This window comes from Corvus cornix, chromosome 24 (genome assembly GCF_000738735.6).
Source record: "Corvus cornix cornix isolate S_Up_H32 chromosome 24, ASM73873v5, whole genome shotgun sequence".
Classification (NCBI taxonomy): domain Eukaryota; kingdom Metazoa; phylum Chordata; class Aves; order Passeriformes; family Corvidae; genus Corvus; species Corvus cornix.
Genome location: NC_046353.1, coordinates 3,801,129 through 3,822,088, shown reverse-complemented (window position 1 = coordinate 3,822,088; position 20,960 = coordinate 3,801,129). Strand labels below are relative to the sequence as shown.

The following is a 20,960-nucleotide window of genomic DNA, read 5'->3' as shown; positions in this document are numbered from 1 at the left end:
CAGCATCCTGAACCGACAGCATCCTGAAACCGACAGCATCCCCACCGACAGCATCCCCACCGACTGCATCCCACACCGACAGCATCCCCACCGACAGCATCCCACACCGACAGCATCCCCACCGACAGCATCCGCACCGACAGCACCCGCACCGACAGCATCCGCACCGACAGCATCCCCACCGACAGCATCCTGAACCGACAGCATCCTGAACCGACAGCATCCCCACCGACAGCATCCTGAACCGACAGCATCCTGAACCGACAGCATCCCCACCGACAGCATCCTGAACCGACAGCATCCTGAACCGACAGCATCCGCACCGACAGCATCCCCACCGACAGCATCCTGAACCGACAGCATCCCCACCGACAGCATCCCCACTGACAGCATCCCGCACCAGCAGCATTCCCTTTTGGCAGCGTCCCACATCAGCCACATCCCACACCGGCAGCATCCCCAGGTCCCCCAGGCCACCAGCTGCCCTCCTCTGAGCTGCTCCGAGCTGACAACAGCCCCCGGCAGTATCCCCCTCCCCCCAGCCCATCTCCACCCAGGAGACACTCAGCTTAAACCCATTCAAATTATATTTCAAAGAGGGTTAATTAAGGGGTTTGCACCTGAGCCCTTCCCAGCACCCTAAGGGACCTGGCACACCAATCATGAGGGGCTGGGCCCCCCTTTCATAGAATAATTTGGGTTGGATGGGACCTTTAAAGGTCATTTAGTCCCTGCACCCCGTGTCAGTGTGTGCCCCTGATATGGGCTGTGAATCCCCCACCATCCCGAGCACCAGGACAGCCCCTCCGTTGCACCCCCACAGTTTTTATAGCCCTCAAATTCACCCCTGTCCCCTGCAGAGACCCCCCTGAACACACCCAGCTCCCAGTCCAGGCCCCAGCAGTCCACGGGGATCCAACAGCAATCAGGGAAGGGGGGCAGGAGGGGAGGGGGAAGAGGCACTATTTTCTTTTTCCAATTTGATCTTATTAAAACTTCATTCAAAGAAATAGACTTTTCATCTCAAACCTCATGCAAGTTTCATGGCACTGCAGATGGCAGAGTGGGAAAACGCCCGTCACAGAGTTTAATAACAGCACCCAGCCCTTAAACTGGTTCCTCGCTGTGCCAAAATGCCCCCACTGTGCACCCAGAGCACACCCCACGCTGCCTAGCATTTTAAGGACCATGCCCCTTCATCCTCTAATGGCTTTGCCCACGTTCTCGCCAGTTCAATCTGCAGCCCTCTCACAGGGATAAATCCCCCTGGATGTGCCAGACGCAGGCACGAGCCCGCTGCCCATCAGGAGATCAGCACGGCCAGGCCGTGTCCTGCTGTCACCCCTCGCCGCCCGCCGTGCCTCAGTTTCCCCAGCTCTGGCTCTGCGGGGAGGGGAGGCAGCGAGCTTCGTGCCAGCCAGGGTGACAGCAGCGGCGGTGGCATCGCAGAGGCCTCCCGGGAGGCCCGGCTATCAGCGCGCTTAACGCTGCGAGTGCCTGGGTGCCTCAGATGTCCCCCGAGGACAGAGGAGCCGCTTCCCCCCCTGCGGCTGCCTCTGAGGCTCCGTGGGAGCAGTGACTAAACAGCATCCCCAATACAGTCATTAATAAACATCGATGCCGCCCGGGCGCTGTCGCCTCCGCGCCGCGCGGAGCCCGGCTCAGCATCCAGAGAGGTGCTGATTCATCACGGGAACCAGCTCCCCGCGGCTCCCCGGGCGGGCACGGGGCTCACAGAGGCTGCTCAGCCCCTGATCTGGAGCGGCGGAGCCTGTGGAGGCCTCCCCTTCAAGCCTGGCTGCCGCAGCAGCCACGAACGTCAGCAGGCAGCTGCAAAGCATCGCGCTCCCTATTCCTGTGTGAGAGGGAAGCCCAGGCTGTGCCCCAGCTCGGAGGAGCGTACAGAGGGGCCGGGTCTCGGGTCCTGTGTCACACAGCTCTGCTGCAGCCCCCAGCACAGCTGTGAATTCAGGGGTCGCCGCCAAGGTGGGATCCAGGGCTCTCCATCACTCACAGCCCCGGCACTCCTGTGCGACACAGAGCGGCCGAGGGGCGCTCACACGGAGCCTGCCCACACGGACAGGGTGCAGAGGGACCCAGTGCTGGGTATCCAGAGCTGGAGCAACGCCCCCTGAGAGGTGGGGGGCAAGCTGGGGGAGATGCAGGGCTTGGAGCTCTGCCCAGCCCATCCAGGCGCCCCTGTGGCCACAGGAACGGCAAAGCCAGCGGCGGTTCTCTGCAGCCTGGCGGGGGATAACCACACTCCCACAGACGTCATCTCCTGGAAGATACCAGCACGTCCAGAGGCTTCTCCGGCAGATCCCCGAGCCTCCTGCCACAAGGGGGAACTCCTGGGCTGGAGAAATCCATCCCAGAGGTACTCCACAGCTTTGCACTCTCAGCCTCGCCAGGGAGGCTTTTTCCCCAGGGAAGGATGGAAGGATGCTCTGCTCTCGATGGGCACAACGGGCCTCAGACCCCTTCGCTTGCCCCAAACCACCTGAAGGTACCTCCCGTCACCCTGCCCCAGGGGACGGCTTGGGTTCATGGGATTCCTGTCTCTGACCTCCTTTCCCCAGCTGATCCAATCTGAGGGATGAAGGCCAGGCAGGACACACGGCTCACGAAGGGGGAGGGAGTTCAACTGAGTGAAGGAGCGTAGCAGGGCAACGTTTCTGAGACATCTCTGAGAGTACCACAAAAAAAGCCACAGATTCTGCGTGGGTGGCTCGGTCAAGCAAGGACAGCCTGGACACTCCTATCATCACTGGGAAGGAAAGCCAACAGGACTTCCAGGAAAAATGTCACTGGTCTGGCTCCTGCTGCTGTCCTGTAGCACCCACACAGGTAGAGGGAGTAGGATTTCCATCCCAGCCGGACTTGCCACACTCTGCAGTGAGCCCAGAGCCCTCCAGTAGGGCAGGGATAAGACTGAGCACTGGTTCCCAGTTGGGCTGGCATCATCCAGCTTTGTATTCCCACAGCCAGGTCAGGCTTTGTGGCCACTGCTCTTGCAGATGGACATTCACCTTCCCCTCCACCTCCACGAAGGCTCCAGCCCCCCCAGCAGCAGAGGATGGTGTTTGACTTGGCCACCTGGCTCTCCAAACAACAGGGCGGTTCCAAGACAAAGCTCCCTGTGGTGCTGCTCACATGGAGCCCATGGGAGGGTCTGTTTGGGGAAAAGTATCAGATAAACTCCAGCTGGGTGGGATCCAGGGCTGAGCAGAACCCACGGGGGGTCCCCACTTGTCTGAGCCCCAAGCCCACATGTGGGTGATGCAGGAGCATCGATGACATCGGAGGCAAGCACACCTGGAGGGGACCTGGGCAATGCTGCATCACGTGGAGAAGTAGCACCAAGGGGGGCAGAGAGGCAAATGAAGGTGATGAGAGGTGCAGTGGCATTGGGAAGTCTATCCAAAACCTTGGGATGACAATATCTCCCCGTGGCTTCAGTCTGCACAGGGACACTTTCAGGAGAAAGGAAAACATTCCTTGGCAGACAAATGTATTGGGAAAAGGGTGGGGGATGGTGAGGAATTTGTTTGTCCCCAAGATGGAATACCAGGAGTGAGGGAGAAAGAGACAAAACACAGAACAGGGAAGAAAGATGCCAGGAGGGTGGAAAAGAGAGGCACAGAGCAGCAGGATTAGCAATGACAAACTTGCAGCTAAACTGGGCTTATGTCAGCATGTATTACCCGGGAGTGACGAGAACGATGGGCTTGCTCATCTGCCTTTTATAAGTGGCAAAGTCTCCCTCCATCCTGTTTACTATGAATTAGCTGGCATATGTCTAATCGTCTTTGCAAGCACCACTCGACTGGCAGAGATTAAGGCCCTGCTCCTCCTCCAAACCAAGCACTGCACTCCACTGCAAGGCAGCAGGACACTGCTCCCACCAGGCTGCCCAGGGAGGGGACCGAGGATGGCACTCAGCGACACAAAGCAATTCCCCCCAGCCTCACAGGCCTCCAGAAACCCAAAGTCCTAAAGCAGCCAGGCCTCAGACCAAGAAATCCCTGTTCCTCCAAGGGAGCCTGAGCAGCTCTCCCATCAGACAAGCCCTCCTCTGTGCCTGCTTCAGATCCAAAGGCGTGGGATGCCATCACCTGGATAAGCCATCAGGTAAATGGGGACAGGGAAATCAGCACTAACAGGGACTCGAGAGACCAACAAGAATTAAACCCTTGACTCCTTTCCAAGCAACTGCTGCACTTGAGCACGCTGCCAATTGCAGAACCTGACTGGTTTCCATCAAGAGCCATGAAAACCAGCTTTAGCCAGGGATTCACATAGAGAAGAGCAGGGATGGAGAAACCCAGGGCATTTATTAAACAATAAAGCGGTGCAAGAGGTGCATGCGTGGGGGGTGTTTGCATGGCCAGCTGCCCACCCTGGGGTGTGTGTTGTTTGGCGAGCAAGGTGCTGCCTGGGTGGTGGGAGACCCTTGGCTGACACTGGACTGTTAGTCAGGCATGTCAAAACAACCTTGGAGGGCTTGGAAAATCCAGCTCGCAGACAAGGCTGCTCCACCGCAGCAGCAGGAGCCCTCAGAGCCAGAGCAAACAGTGACTCAGGAAGGGAAGAGCACAGGGGATTACAGGGAGCTGGGTCTGCTGGGAGGCAGCGAGGGGCACTGAGAAAGGAGGTTGCTCTCACCTGCACAGGCTGGATTTGAAGACCTGACGGCCCTCCTGCCATGATGCTGAGGAAGCAGAGCAGCTCCGTCTGCCCCAGGGCACGAGCAGCCTGAGATCAGGACTGCAGGAGCCCTGAGCTTTGCAGAACATCCTCACTCTTCTTAAGCAAATGTTTTTCTATATCCCACACAGTCTTTCAAGAACAGAGATAAATTCAACAGAGCCTTATCTCTAGCAGCTATTAGCGTGTTTGTGCACCAACATCTAGGTGGGATAAGGAGAGAGAGGAAGCCTCCCTTTCCCGCTGACAGTCCACCCTTGCTCCCACACCCCAGCAGAGGAAAGGGAGTTCTATCCACCTTCTCCATGCAGTCCCAGCCTGGGGAAGCAGCGCTTGCTGTTGCCAGCGATGTGCCCAGCTGTGCCGAGACCTGAGCTGGGTCACCAGCCCGAGCACCCACCCTGCCACTCCCCGAGCTGGTGCCACCCCCGGGCTCGCCTTGGCAAGGGCACGGTCGGTGTGACGAGCAATGACCAGCTGGCCTGGGTTTGCTGGGGGCCGTGGCAGGGCAGCGAGGCCTTGGCTGTGAACAGGAGATGTGCACCACGCCACAGGCTGCCCGGGGGCTGCCCTGGGCCAGCCAGATGCTGTTTGCTCGGCAGGGAGAGGAAAGCCCTGCTTACAGCAGCCACACGCCACGGCTGCCTCGCGCCTCTGCGCCGGGGGATCGCAGCTTCCAGCAGGCTGGGGCTCCGGAGGGTGCTGGAGCCAGGCAGGCAGCGCTGCTGGGTGCTGGAAGGACAAGGAGACAAGGCTGGAGACACCTGGTTCAAGGCCACCTCTAATTAGCATCGCTGTCTTCTCCATGCCTGGACCAGCACGGGGTAAGGGAGCTCAGCTCGGGGATGTCCCCAGGCATGTGGCTGCCTCAGGCCAGGAGCACTGAGCGTGCAGCTTGGAGGCAGCTGCAGGGAGCTCTGAGCAGGCACCGCGCTGTGCTGCAGGACGAGGAGGCAGCCGTGGCCCTCTCTCAGGGGGTTTGCTGGCTCCTCTGCGTAGCTGTCACCCCAGCACGCTGCTGCAGGCAGCACCCGAGGAATGCATTCCCCACATCCCAGGCTCTGCTGCTGGGGCCGTGTTTATTTAGCAGGAAGGTTTCCATGCATGGCCAGTCCCCAGTGCTCACTGCCTGCCCTGCTGACCACAGACGTGAGAGCCCTTGCGCGCAAAATATCCCGAGAAAACTGCCTCTAATTAGAGGGTAGAGTTAAAAATACCCATAGTCCATAAAGAGAGGGAGGCAGACAGGGAAAAGGCACATGCCAGTGTGACTGACGCCCCAGGAGGGAGACAAGATTAGGAGCCACTCAGCCTCACACATACAAATGATTCAAAATAGATGAGCATATGCCTGAGCAATGAACCAGGGGGAAATGATGGGACTGGTGTAGGAGTGGGGTCATGGTCTGTGACACCAGGGAATCAACAGCTTGTCTAGACTCCAGAAGACAAAAAAAGAGATGCTGTCTTCAGCTAGGAGTGAGAGGCACTGTAGCACGAGGCTGTCCGTAAAAAGCTGCCCAAGCAGCAGGAGTGGTGTGGAAGAGGGATGGACACAGGCCAGACACCTTCATCTCCTCCCAGAGCTGCTGAGAATGATCTGGGGTAAAGGGTTCCTGAGATCAGGAGTGATGTGCATAAACACATACCTGCAGAGGCTAAAGTGACCCTACAAACCCTCGAAGACAAGGCAGGACTTTGCTTCCAAACGTCCTACCCAGTCAGATTGAGAGGTCCTGTCTCACCAAGGGGAACCAGGCCTGTTCAGCCAAGGCTGGGATACAGCTCCTGCTCACCCCAGTGCAGCTCTGGGGAGACTTTTCCTCTCTGGTGGCCATTCTGTCCCCAGCTGCCCACATCACCCGTGACCTTCCATCTGCCACACACAAAGGTGGCTCTAGAGACACTTCAGATCATCCAACAAAATCACATCTGCTGGTATTTCCCCCTGAGAAAACACAGTGGCCCAGAACCCTCCTCTTCTGTGTAAAGTTTTTTCTTTAACAGAGCAGATTCCTCCCAGTTCTGCCCCTCCCACCTGGGCAGCACAACCAGCTCCCACCTCTGAGAGCAGCCAAACCCTCTCTCTGGTGGAGCTGTCTGCCAGGACCTCCCTCTTCCCAGGCCAGCAGTGGCCTGCCACAATCACAGCATCAGAGTTAGAGAGGTCTGGAGCGAACCTGCTGGCTGGGAAGGGTCCAGATGGACAGCCCTGAGGGCTCAGCCGGGCTGCTCCTCCGCACGCGAGGTACGGCACAGCTCGCTGGCAGAGTCCCGGGAGCCCCGGTGCCTCGGATAATCACATTCCTGCCTGCCATGTGGCCTGCTACTGAAAACCCATTGTGACAGGCACAGTCTGTTATTACAGGTCTGAGCAGCTTCTTCTCAGCAGGGCTTGAAACTCAGTTTGGGCCTCCAGGCACTGCAAGCATCAGAAGGATCCATTTTCTCTGAGTCGCCTTCAGATGCCAAACACCTGATGTACAACACGCTCCATACAACCTTCGGAAATCCCTAGGGGTTTTTTTTCCAGTCTAGTCCTTGGTCATCTTCTCTCTGTTCTTACAAGTGCCAGGAGTGAGGCTCCACTGCGTTATCTCCCATTTTGTTCTCCATCACTCCCCACCACAGGCTGTCCTGGAGCTCAGGAAGGCTCCCTGGCAGGGCCTGTGCCCCCTCCCTATCATCCTACAGATTCGTCTTCTTGTTTGGAGCACGGATTGGAGAACCCTTCAGAGATCAAAGAAATCACAGGAAGAGGTCCCTCCTCATGCCTGAGTACATCCCTGTGCCACACAGGGCTGCCCTTAGCACGTATTTTATTCTAGTTACCTGTTTCAACATTGAATAAGGAAAAGGGAGCTCCATCTCTGTGTGGAAATCAATGTTTTACACAGCAGTGCTTTGCCATCCTGGGTTGATGGGCGCTACAATTCCTGTATAATATTTATTGTACTCCTCAAGCTTGTTGAGTTTCACGTTTCAAAGGGCTCCTGGGAGGCGATGGCAGCTGAAAAGACAGGATCTGGCTGCAATGAAACCATGGAGGCAGCACAAAGAGGAGAGCTGGCACTGGTTTTATCAGCCTGAGACAAGCAATTGGCACATCCCTCCGGTGCAGGATGGGTATCCGAGATGATGCTCGAGGTGTCACGCCCTGGTGTTATCCATGAAGGTTATATCTGCTCTGCTAGTTGACTCCAAAGCCAGCCTCTGCCTGCACTGATTATTCACAGACACACTCTCAGGGCAGCCTAGGCTGAGCTCCAGCAGCCTGGAGAGGGAAATCAAGGCTTAGGAGAGCTCCTCAGAGCAGATCCAGCTCCCCCTCGAGTGGCCCAGATGGCCTGGGGGAGCCAGCACACCTCAGCACAGTTGTCCTGTGGCTGTCCCAGCATGGCTCACCCCCCGTCACAGCAGCACAGACTGGTTTGGGTTGGAAGGGGCCTCAAAGATCATCCAGTTCCACCCCCTGCCACAGGCAGGGACACCTTCCACCAGACCAGGTTGCCCCAAGCACCATCCAAACTGAAATAATTTCCTTTTTTTCTGCAGTCCAGCTAGAGACCTCCCATCCTTCTTTGTCTCTTCTGTCTCATCTCCTCTCTGCCCTGATCAAGCTGCTGCTGGAAGCTAAAGAGGATCCTGACACTTCAGTGATTGCACTTTATTGCTGATTATATTCGCTGTCATCACATTTTACTTCTCCTGTCAGAGCAGCCCAAATGGACTGTGTTAAAATGATTCCTTACTCAACAGGGACCCAGCCCAAAGACTGCCAGAGGCAGGTTTTAAGGAATATAGCCTTATTAGGCGATTCCTTCCCCTTCATCCTCAGGGAAATGTCCCGTCTGGCCATTAGAATTGATGAGACTCCCTGTATTAATTTCGCTGGGCTCAGATCAGCCCTTTAAATCTACTCATTAGCATCTCGAGCTAGATCTGCTACATTATCAAGTTAAATACATTTTTACATCCCTTTACTTCTGCCAGCTCTGCTGAGCTGGTTTACAGAGCAGAGGAGAGCTCTGGCTTTCATTCCAGCTGCTTGATCTTCAACAGCTTCTTAATTACATCCTCATCAGACTCTGCTGGCAGTGACGCAAGAGCCAGCATTAACACAGAACTTGCTCAATTCGGGGCCACTGTCCCACGCTGATAATTTTTGTTGCTTTCTGTTAATCAAAGAAAAAGGTCCTGGGGCGCTTTTGAGGACCACACAGTAGCTCAGGATGCTCTTTGTGCAAAGAGCACATTTTTCAGGGCAGAATCTCTAAATCAAACATCTGGTTGTGTCAGAAAGGATTTGGTCCAGCACAAGAGCTGGGGGAAGGTGTCGCTGCCCATGGCAGCGGGTTGGAACGAAATGATCTTTATGGTCCCTCCCAACCCAAACCAGTCTGCGATTTTGTGACTCAGGAAGTTCCTCAAGAGCAGCACTTTCTGCGCGGCTGCTTGTTTGTGTTTCTTGCTCACTTTGTTACAAGTTTATAGTGAAATTCAGACCGATGTGAATTGGCTTTTTAGGGAAAATTCTCAGAGAAATTGCTCTTTTTAGGGGTTCTTGTTAAATACAAGGGGGAAACACCTACTTTGGAGCAAAACTTGGATGGGTTTTATAACCAAAATGTTGCTAATATTCTGGTTCAAAAACACTTAAAGTCCTCCCAGAGCCAGACTCGGCGTGAGTTTCCTTCTCTCCACAGGGCTTAACCAGCAGTTGGGACCGGCACCTCTCCGCACCCCTCTCCCCACCCGCGGGGGTCCCACTGCCGGGACCGTCCCTTCTCCCCATTCGCGGGGGTCCCACGGGCAGGATCGGCCCCCTTCCCCACAGTCCGTGCATGCCACGGCCGGGATCATCGGCTCTCCCCCACCGCGGGGGGCTCACCCCCAGCATCATCCTCTCTGTCTATCCGCCGGAGTCCCACCGCCGGGACCATCCCCTCTCGCCATTCGCGGGGGTCCCACCGCCGGGACCATCCCCTCTCGCCATTCGCGGGGGTCCCACCGCCGGGACCATCCTCTCTCCCACTCGGCGGGCCCAGGGCGCGCCCTGCCCGGGGGTTCGGTGCGTTCCCCCTCCCCTCCCTTGCCCGCCGGGCCCGCCCCCGGCCGGTGCCCCCGCGGAGCCGGGACCGGGCTCGGCAGCACCCCCGCCCCCGGGCCGGCGCCGCCCGGGCAGTGCGCAGGCTCGGCTCGGCTCCGCACACCCCATCATGGCGCTGCGGCGGCCGGAGCTGCTCCGGCTCCTGCTCCTGCCCCTGCTCGGTGAGTACCGGCCGGCACCGCCCGCACCGCCCGGCACCGCCCGCCGCCGGCCCCGCGCCCCGGGGAGCGGGATGCGCTGCTGCCGTCCCGATCGCGGAGTGAGAGAGGGAGGAGGGATGTGCTGCCGCCGTCCCGGTCGCGGAGTGAGAGAGGGAGGAGGGATGCGCTGCCCCCGTCCCGATCGCGGAGTGAGAGAGGGAGGAGGGATGCGCTGCCCCTGTCCCGATCCTGGACTACGAGAGGGAGCAGGGATGCGCTGCCCCGGTTGCGATCCCAGGGAAAAGGGGAGATGCGCTGGCCGGTTGGGATCCCGGGGCAGGGAGGGAGGAAGGATGCGCTGCCCCAGTCGCGATCCCGGGAAGGGCAGGGATGCGCTATCCCTGCCCGTGCCCCGACAGGGATGCGCTGCCCCGATCCTCGCCACGGGGAAGGGAGGGAGGGATGCGCTGGCCCGAGCGCGGGGGGATGCGGGGACAGCGTGGGAGCCGCCGGGATGGGGGACGGGACAGCACACGGGTCCAGGGCCAGCCGGGAAGAAGGACCTGCTGGGAGCGTGATGCTGCCGGGAGCGTGGGACGCACACACACGCACAGGACCGGGGGAAACATCCCAAAACCCAGCTCAGCAAGGAGCGGGTCCAGGGCTGAGGGTGCCAGGAATGTGCAGGCTCGGCAGGCAGGCAGGGCGGACACTAGTGCCTATTCAAGACCAGGCACAGGCGCCTATTGTTCGGGGGGCCCCGCATGAATGTTTGCAGTTTTAATTGCAAAAACATTTGCTAATTCCGCTCAGGAATGAATTTGGGCTCATTTGTTGTCTGGCTATTAATAGCTGGGGGGATGAGGAGGGGGACAGCAGCCGGTGGGCTCGCGTTGTCCTCCCCCCTCCACCCAGATGGCAGGAGGAGAAGACGGGGTGGAGTGGGGTTAGGCTGACAACCAGCCTACAGCTGAGTACCAAAATACACGGGCTGAGCATGTACACACTCACCAGTCACTGTTTTGGGTCAACTCGAGGCTGAAGTGAATGGAAATATTTCAAACAGTTTATCTAAGGACAAAAAACAATCCTCCAGGGACTCCAGAGAACTTGCAGAGTAGCTTTGGGCCTCAAAGAAAGTGAGATTTGGGCGCTCTTTACCCAATCAGTCAGCGGAGGGGTGCGAAGATGACTCTGACGCTCATTCCCAACAAGGAGAGGGATGTCACGCGCTCCAGGCTCTGGTGTTCGCTTGCTTTGCTGCGGTTTGGAGCAGAAACAGCTTCAGCGGGAGAAATGGGGAGTGCCTGATCCCGGAGCATCACACAGTCTGCCCGGTGCTAACTCTGGATTCAGCTGCTCCCTTCAAATGGGAAAAACCACAGACTTAACACGACTTTCCCTCACAGCGGGGCTGCAGGGTAGAAAGGTGCCTCATTTCCTTCCTGTGTTACTTGAGCAGAGCCTGAGTGTCCTGTTGAACCTGGCCTAAAAGATAGGGAGACTGGAAACAAACTCCAGATATTTCTGCCTTTCTTCAGACAGACAATAGTTGCTAAAAGCAGCCAAACACCACTGGTTTCACACCCCTGCCTGAGAACATTCACCTGGTGAGTGAACCCAAGTGGCACCAGGCTTTGCTTTCCATTAAATTTAAAAAGTGCCTCATCCTGGGTTGATTTCCAGTAGTGTTTAAATGTGGGGTCATAAGCCCAGAAGATTGGGTAGAGTGAGGTTGAGAACAAAAAGGTTTCTTCCACCACGCCTGACTTGAGGGACTGGGGGCACCCCACTAAAATAGGGCTGTGCTGTCAGCAGTACTTAAAATTAGACTTGTACTGAAGCCTGCAGGGCTGGTGCTGGATGGTGGGATGGGAGTGTGACTGGAAGGATGTGTTTATGCCAACCGATTACTTGGGGGAGAAAAAACAAAAAGGCATGAAAAGAAGGAGACAAAGCTCACAAGATGCTGAGATCCCAAGGTCTGACCTGCTCTAGACTCCAAGGTGCTGCTTTGACTCCCAAGTGCTGTGAGCTAGGGTTGCCTCCTGCTGTGTGTTACTGCCAGAACAGCCCCTGTTCTTGATCGTGGCCTTAAAACATTGCCAGGAAACGGGAGCCAGTGAAGCATGGAGCATTCAGTGCATTCCCAGCTCTAGGCACCAAAAGCATCTAAAGATTCTGCACATCAGGGAAATGCCATGGTCATAATTAAAGCAGTGGAAGCTCTTGGCGGCACTGATGGAGAGTGAGGCTTATGACTGACATCAGTTCTGCCTCGAGGTCTCTCCTTGCCAGCTTCCCCGTGGAAACAAATATTTGGATTTTAGAGGATTTCACGTGCTGGGCTGAGAGCAGAGCTGTGGAGACCCTCCCAAAACTCTCGAGTATTTCCTGTTGAAAATAGAACATGCTGATAGCTCGAAGTCCTTGATGGGGAGATACGGGCAAGTCCCAGGCACATTTCAGTTTTAAAGCTCATTACATTCAAATCTCCTTTTTGATTTAATTCTGAGGGCTTGGTAATAGGTTGGATTTCGCAAAAGGCTTTTTAAAATCTATGGAGTAGAAGTTCTAATTTCCTTTTTTTTTTTTTTCTTTTAATATATGAAGTCCATCTGTCCCAGCCACCAACAACTGTTGTGAGTCAGCTGTCAGTGCCAAAAACCACTCGGTGGAAATGTTGACTCTCTTGCAGTGATGATAAGTTGCTTGTTGGTATTTTCTGGTGGGAAGTATTTGCAGTATCGCTTTCTTTTCAACAGGCAATAAAAAACCGGGACAAACAGCTTTGAGAGCCCTGCCAAAATCAGATGCTTAATAACATCTTCCAAAAAATTCCTAGGAAGGGCTTGGTGTTCCTTTTTGGGTAAGCAGGATCTGGCATCGCCACCAAAGAGTGGTTGGATGCACATCTCCTTTACAGCTGTTGACAAAGAACGCGACACCAGCACATTCCCTCTTGCCCCGAATACTTCTGAGAATTTCTTGGTTGCTGAAACAGGAGGAGATTCAAAGAGTAAAATGTGTTTGCTTTAGTCTGTGGACTGAGATGTTGCTCTGCTTTGTGAGCTTGGGTTCTTTCAGTGTTTATTTTCCCTGTACAAGTTGAATTCTGGGTCTCTTGGCCTGCTGCAGTTGTTTTTCAATTATCTGTCCACACACTGAGGATTTGCACCAGGGACACACTTGGAGTTGCCAAAAAATCACCTAAACAAGTAAATAAAGCGGAATGAGCTGCTGCATTTATCTCCACAAACAAGGACAAAAGCTGTGGGTGGCCTCCTGTCAGTTTGCCCCTAACTTTAGCCATCTCCAAAGGGCAAAGCAATGATCAGCCCCCACTCGCTCCTGCTTTCCTTGCAGCATGCTTGGATTATTAGTTCAGTTTCTCTTGCAAATTGGGCTGGCTGCTTGCTCGTCCTCTGCCATGAGTGTTTGTGTGTTGAAGCAGAACTGGCCTCCCAGTTGTATATTTAGAGCTAATGCTTCACAGTTGATTGCATCAAGCCCTGATGATCCCGAGAAGGTTCGTGAACTCCTTACGGAGCCAGCCTGAAGTGGTGGGAGGGAGTTAGCAAAGGCAAAGATTTCCACAGGCCAGCAGGATCCTGAGTCCTCAAGAGTCCTTGTCTGCACAACACGAGCTTGTGTTGCCAACATGCCCCTCAATGAGATAAAACCACTGCTCTGTGCAAAAGGAGCTGGTGGCCTGCTTGGAAACTGCTGTTTATGTGAAAAGAGATGAGTTCCCGATATAAAATTAATTAGGATAATTACATTCTCAATCTGGCTTCTGTATCGGCTGGAATTTGAACTGCAGCATCTTCTCCCAATTGATAAGGGCTGGTTGCCTTCCCTCAGAACCCCCAGGGAGTATCGTGTTTTTATGAGACAGGATCAAAACCCAGCTCAAACAGCACATCAGTTCTGTGTGGTGGAGGAGTTAAGGGTGTGTGCAACAAACCCCAGTCCCTGGCTGAGTCAGGACATGGCCTCAGAACCAGCTAATGGCTTTAATTGCACTAATGAATGTTCTGGACACAGCCTGAAATTTCCCCCAGAGGGCCTGGATTGCTGTTTGGGTGCAGTTCTGGCAACAGCTGTGCTTGGGGCAGAGGAAATACCTGCTGGGTCACAGTGCTCCAACTCCCTGCTGGAAACCAGAGGTTTCACTTTCAGAAGAATAAATAATAACATAAAAACTGGACTTATTTTTGGCTGGAAGGCTCAGGTCTCTGTTTGCTTGTGACCCTTCAGAGCACCAACATCCACAGGAATAACCTGAGGGGAGGGGTGTTGTTTGGAGAGTTTCAATTCTTTTTTTTCTGTGGGGACTTACCAAAATATACCTGTGAGGAACAGGACAGTGAGGAGTTCATGGACTCCATCCCGTGGGCTTCACCAGAACACTGGTCTCAGGGATAATCAACTCCTCACAAACTCCTGCTTCTCATTTCAGAGGTCAGGCAGCTTCCTTGGGGGATAAACGTTGAGAGAGGTGTATTTTAAAGATGTTTCCTGCTCAGGCACAGCCAGCTGAGGTCCTGGTGTCACTTTGATGGCCTTGCTGCCACTCTAAGGAAGCTTTGTGTGACTCCTGGGCAGGACTTCAGCTGTCCAGCACAAGGGAGGGCAGCACCAAGACAGCTGCAAATGGAGCTGGAGTCCTGTTCTTCAGAGCAGCATCCTCAGCCAGGCCTTCAAATGTCTTAGAATAAAACCCCAACATGCAAAAAGTGAGGTTTGGAGAGGGAGTTCCTCTGCAGTTCCTCAGTGTCTTGTCAAAGGTGCTTCTCTGCTGCGTTGGGGATTGGAGGAAATTGCTTTAGGTGCATGTTCCAAACCAGAAAACAGGCAGGAGAAAGAGCAGCAGAGGCAGGAGCAAAATTTATAAATGGGAGTTAACAAAAAAAACCCCAAAACCAAAACAAAACAACCCCCCCCCAAAAAAAAACCCCCAAATATCTCAGAAATTTCTCCAGCTCCTGAGAGCGCAGTTGGGTCAGGTTCCCATGAACTCACCTGTAAAATGCTGAGACCTGTCAGATGAGAGTCCAGTCAGCTCTGGGCTGGCACTGACTAATCAGAAAGAAACTAAGCCACATACGTGTTGTAACCTGACAGCCCACAGGTACTTCAGATAAGCTTGAAAAATTAATGGGAATCGTTCTGTCATGCAAGAATTGCTTGTCGGCATAAATAATCCCAGGTATTGGGTTCTGTGGTGCCCCTCATTGGCTGGAGCACAGGGTTTAAGACTCAGTCACAAGGGGAAATGAAGGTTTTTCAGAGCACCAGTAGATGAAGTAGATGAAATTAAATTGTGTTCAGATAATGCTCAAGATTTTCTTATTTTTTTTTTTTAAGTCATAAATCCCAGGGATTTCAGAGTTAAAGCCAGAACACGCTCGAACCTACTCCCTTCAATGTACCTGATTATTGCAACACAAATGTGAGATCAGTGGGGTTTTTAAGAGTCCTCCTAATTCGTTTGGGCACAGCTGGCTCGTTTGAAGACACTGAGCTCTAAAACTGCAGCGTGCCAGGGACTTACTGTATCTTTGGCATGTGGCTAAAAGGCAGCAGTGGTCCATGTTCAGCAGTATTTCACGATTTTTAATCACGCTATTAAAAATATATTTCGGTGGCCTAGGTAAGATTTTCTGCTGAGCTGGAGAAATCCACTGAAATCTAAGGGGATTTGTTCCTATTACTAGGCTGTGTTTCTAATGCCTGTGACCTCTTCTGAAAATCCCTGCCTTAATAAACTTTGGGCAATTTCTTATGTAAGTGGCCAGTGTTTGACAGAGAGGATGTAAATTAGGACACTTTTGGGCTCTGTTTTGAAGAGTGGGAGTGAAATACTTCTAAAATTTCAGGTCTGTTGAAAGCACCAGACTTCCCTGCTCACTCCCCTTGAGACGTCTAATTAAGCTGCCATTTTTGACACTCTTGCCCAGTACATCTCAGGATGTACAACCATGAGGTTGGTTCAGTGGTTGCTGAAGGAGCCCATAAAACCTCACATATCCAAAGGAAGTTGGGAGTTGTGTTTCATTAACGACATGGAATAAGGCTGGCAAGCAAGGTCATGGAGGAGAGCTCTTTTGAGAGCCAGGCTTACCTTTCAACAGAGAAACAGAGCTCTGCACATCAGTCCTGCTTTTTGTTCCCAGTGGAAAGGTTCCTGCCACTTCTCATCCCTCCGGGGTGGCTGTGTGTTCTCTCAGACCTCGAGTGGAGGTGGCTGCACAGCAGAGAACTTAATGATTTTGTCAGTGTGTAAATGTACAAGGCTCTGCTTGATCTTTCAGCCCCAAAATCACCCATGGAGACAGCATTTTTTGTTTTGCCAGGATGTTATCCTTGGAAAACAGAGGTTTGATGGATGTTGCTGCTGTTACAAACAGCTTCTGTTCACGGCTGTTTGCTGGGGGCTGACAAAAAAAAAAAAAGAGAAAGAAAAAGCAAAAACTCACTGTCCCAATTTGTGCCCGCGCTCACTGGAAGCTCCGTGAAAGATGAACTCATGGTGCTATCAGGCTGCCATGAAGATGAGGAGCGTTCCTGGGAGTATGGGATGGTAACTGGCTGCGTGAATCGCGGCGCTGGAAAGAGCCCCAGTGTCCACAGCAGCTTTTCCCATGTACCCCAGGGTCCATTAAGGAGATTGCTGCCTGCTAATGGACTTCCTCCTGAGGCTCTGGCTGCTGACACTCTCCTGAATGATTTCCGGCAGTTCACGCAGCAGGGAAGGTGTTGCAAAGTCCTGCAGCTCTTGCTGCTTCTGTGAAATAGCTTTTATCCCCTCAAAGGAAACTTACCAACAGCTATTTTTAATACACACTTAAATCTCTGCTTTAATATTTTTCTTCTGTATTGATCTTCAGCAAAAGCTGGGAGATAAATATTTCTTTATACACACCACGTTGTTTGGAGATGGTTATTTTTAGAGCCTGGAAAACATCCGCTCTGTGCGAGAGAGGGCCTGGGCATCTTGGAAGGGGAAGAAGTCCCAGCTCTGTGCTCTGGACCTCTGGACTAGCCCTGGCTTCCCCAGCCTGTGGGAGGCCTTGGGGGAAGAGGTTGTTGAGGTGTTTAGATATCAACAAAGTGGAAGGAGTAATGCACCCCCCGTTAGTGTGATTGCTCTGTGCTTTGCTGGCGGGATTGGAGACACGAGCCATGGAACAGGTTGGCTTCACCCACCACGGATCTCCTTGTTGATCTAGAGGCTCCTACAGCACAGGAGGTGCTGGTTTCCCTCCCTCTGTGCTTTTAGCTGCTCTGCTGAGGTTGCACGTAGTGTACGTGGATGGGGCTGCTCTGATTTTGCAGGGAGGCGATGGCTTATCTCCTTCAGAGCTGATGGAGTTGCCTTTGAACTGGCAGAGTGCCTTGTAATTGCCTCCCGAGCCTCGTGGGCTCTCCCTCAAGCAGACCTGGCTGTTTGAGTTGGTAAACATCCTCCTGGAGCTGGTGTTTTCCCTTCATTTTGGCCAGTTTTCAGCATCTCATCAATCTCAGGGCAGCGCGGAGCTCTGCCTGCCAGAGCTGCCTCGCATGTGCTGGAGAGGAGTTTACACCAGGTACCAACCCCTCTCTTCTGCCATCAGAAATGCTCTGGTGGGCCTTGCCGACACACAGCTGTCCTCTCCCACGCAGCGGGGCGAGAGGAGCCCTTTGAAGTCTGTGCTGGGGCTGGCAGCAGTTCCTGAGGCACCCCAGTACCCCCCTCTCCCCCTGCCAACTGCTCCTCGGGTTCTCCGAGCCAACAGCTGAGCCACGATCAGGGCTGATCATGCTGCAGGGCTGGGGCTTTGCCAGGGGGCAGAGGGGACTCCAGATTCCAGTTTGTTCCTGAGCATGGGAGGATCTGGGGGCTCTTTCCCCATGTCCCAAGGCGTGATCATCGCCCACCAGCATCCCGCTGTTGGTACACAATAGGGATTGTTCTCCCCGCCTGGGCAGGCTCCTGGTGTTCTGCTGCAGGCTCCTTGATCCTCCTCTTTCTGCAAATATTTGGAACAGATCCTGTTTGGCTGTTTTGACAGTTTGACTCAGCTATTAAGTGACAAAGGGAAGCTGGACTCAGGTTCACCGTGGTTACAAGCAGCTCTACAAAGAGGGGAGATGAGGGTCAAATTCAGACACGGGGCTGTGTGGGAGAGGTCCTGGCCTCAAGGCTTAGTCCTGGAGCAGGGTTGGATGCAGCAGCTCTGCAAGGGGATCCCTAACCTTGCTGGCCATGACACTGCGCAGTCCCGAGGAGAGTGTGGATTTGGAGTGACAAATATGGCATAATTCTGGCTGCTTCCATATTTCCCAAGAGCTTTTCAATTCCTGGCTCATCCTCGGTCACTGCTGAGGCACACATGCCATGAGTCTCACATCTGTCACTCAGCTCCGTGTCCTGGACATGAGGCAAAGACTCTCTTGGCTCCAAAGGCTTCCCTCTTTCCTCCCTCCCGAGTTTCCTCTTGGTGTCTGTGTCCCTCACTGAGAAGCAGTAGCTCCTTCAAAGAAATGCAAGGAAGCCCATTTGCAGAATTTACAGCTGCTTCCCCAGGCTTGAGTGTCCTCCTCTTTAAGAGCAAGCTTTTAAGCATGTTCTTAAGTGGGAAGATAAGTGGTGTTACAATCCTTTCATCTTCTGGCTCAGAGCAGGCTGGAGGTCACTGATAAGGGGATGACAGCACGAGGAAGATGCATAGGCACCTTTGGATTTAATTCCTACTTTGCAAGGCAGTCTTTAAAGCACATCTCGGGTGGGAGCAGAGGCTGGTAAAATAAAGCTGGGCCTCCCCTTCTCAGCATATGTCTTTTCCTCATGTCTCTGAGGCAGATCCTCTGTGTGTGCCAGCAGAGCCGGCACAGACTGAGCCGGGTTCTCCGTTCCTGAGCCCTCCTTCTGCTGCTGACATTCGAGGGACTTGGCTGGGGCTGTCTCTAGACGCTGTTTCGGCTGGTGGTTTCATTTGCACATTTCTTTTCCTTGCAGCAGTCCTTAAAGCACATTTGAGCTGTGCTTTAAACAGGGCTGCGCTCGCAGCATCGCACGTGATGGGCTGAGATGCATTCCTGTGCCAGGGCCTGCGAGACAGCACCCTCAGCCTCACGTGGGTGGGAGTCTTCAGACCCCTCCTGAACAAACCCTGCATTCAGCTCCAGAATTCCTGCCTTAGCCCCTCGTCTGCTGGCTGAAACAGGTGGCAAGCATGTGCCTGTGAGGGTCTGTACTGGGGGTGGTCCTCAAGGTCAGCTGTATCCAGCCCACATTCCTGCTGCATCCCCCCACCTCACCTTCTGGCCCAGCTGGCCCTGGGCCACCCAGCCCAGAGGTTCCTGGCTACGTCCACGCGCTGCTTGTGGCAAACAAACCACTTGAAGGTGGGGTGTCTGTGGGCCAAGCCTGCCCCAGCCTGCTGCCTGCTCCTCCGAGGGAATTGGGGGAAAGTGGCTGGGGCAGAACGTGTCAGACACTCGCCAGCACCCCAGGGCACACACACTGAGCATCCACGTCCTGGGGATGGCTCCAGAGCAGCTCCAGAGGCTGCTCCACAGCAGGACATTCCACAGGCTCTGCTGGGAGTGGTGGAGTTGGCGAGCTCCTGGCCACGCCAGACCTAGGAACAGAGGGAAAAGTGGAGCTGTTTGAGCCAGGGAGTTCCTTGGCAGGGTTTTGGCACAGTCTGCAGGCGAGCACGATCCAGAGGAGGCAGTGCCTTGTGCCCAGAGAAGCCCAGATCCAGGTGCTGCTGTGGATTTTCCAAATGCCTCCTCCTGTTCTCAGGGATTTCTGCTCGCAGCTCACTGCATGGTGCCAAGTCTTTCACAGACGAGGCTACAAACCTTCCCACAGCAAGCCCCATCTCTCTGTCCCTCAGGCTCTCTCTGGAGAGCTGCTGCAGCTGGGCAGGGCTGGCTCTGCCACCCCGGACTTGCATCCCAGCCCCAAGTGTGAGCAGAGGCTGCTGCTCCCTCTTGGATCAGCCCCCAGTGCCTCTGCACCTCGCTGTTACTCAGCACTTTTCCCTGACAGGGAATTAAGTAGGATTTCTAGGTCATTGTGGGGCTGTCAGGAGGAATCGTCTCCTGTAGACCTCATTATCAAGGCTCTTTCTGCAATGCCAGACTTCAGAACAATTGCAGCCTGGTTCCCTAAACACTGGCTAATGAGACAGAGCTGTTAGCAGCAGTTTGCTAAATAAAGGCTGTTTCTGCCTGAGACAGAATAGAGCCAGACGGGATTTTCTTAGCTGTCTCTCACTCAGAAGGTATTTCAAAGGACCCCGAATAAAATAATGAGGTAAATGTTGCTCTCGTGGTCAGTGCTCGATGCTAGTGCCAGGTGCTTCCCCACAGCAGGGACTTCAAGTAACTTGTGCTCAAGAAACCCAGAATCCTCTCCTTGGTTTCAGGGTATCCTGATTATCTACCTGAGCTCCTTTGTCCTGCTGTGACAGTGACTTGCTGCTCGGTGGATGAGCTGGGTGCTGACCTCCGTTTCCTTGGGTGTCACAGGAGGATATTCTGTGATCCCCAGCTTGCAGCAAAGCTTGCCCAGCATTCACACATGTGGCTTTGGGGAGGCAAGGGGTCCAGCAGCTGAGCAGGAGGGACAAGTGTGACAAGTGTGTGGCAGCTTTTGAAAGGAGCTGGGGGGGTGCAGCCTGCCCAGAGGAGACAGGTGAGATCTCAGCTTGTGTCAGGGTGCTGAGCAGAGGGGATGCAGCCCCCACCTGGGTAATGTGAAGCCAGCTGACTTCTGTTGATGTGCCTGTAATGAGATTTTTCATCCTACCTCTTCCTGTTGCCACAAAGGCCTGGATTAAAGATAAACTCTGGAGCGTGATGGGATGAGTCCTTGCCTCTGGCTGGAGCAGGCACAGGAGAGCTGGGGAGTATTACCTGTCCAGTTTGCAGGTCTGTTTGAAGAGGTGCTTTGATGTGGTAGTGGGCGTCCATGGAAGGTAAACGGTGTCTAGACAGGTTTTTCT

At 54.2% G+C, this 20,960-nt stretch overlaps 1 protein-coding gene across 1 annotated transcript in view; it reads left to right on the top strand.

The window, feature by feature from the left end:
• Window positions 1-9,881: 9,881 nt before the first annotated feature.
• The window catches only part of JAM3 (junctional adhesion molecule 3), a 31,185-nt gene continuing 20,106 nt past the window's right edge, over window positions 9,882-20,960 (top strand). The window contains exon 1 of the mRNA XM_039564772.1: window positions 9,882-9,978. Within this exon, the coding sequence (XP_039420706.1) occupies window positions 9,927-9,978 (52 nt within the window). The 5' untranslated portion in view covers window positions 9,882-9,926. The remainder of the gene's footprint in view (window positions 9,979-20,960) is intronic.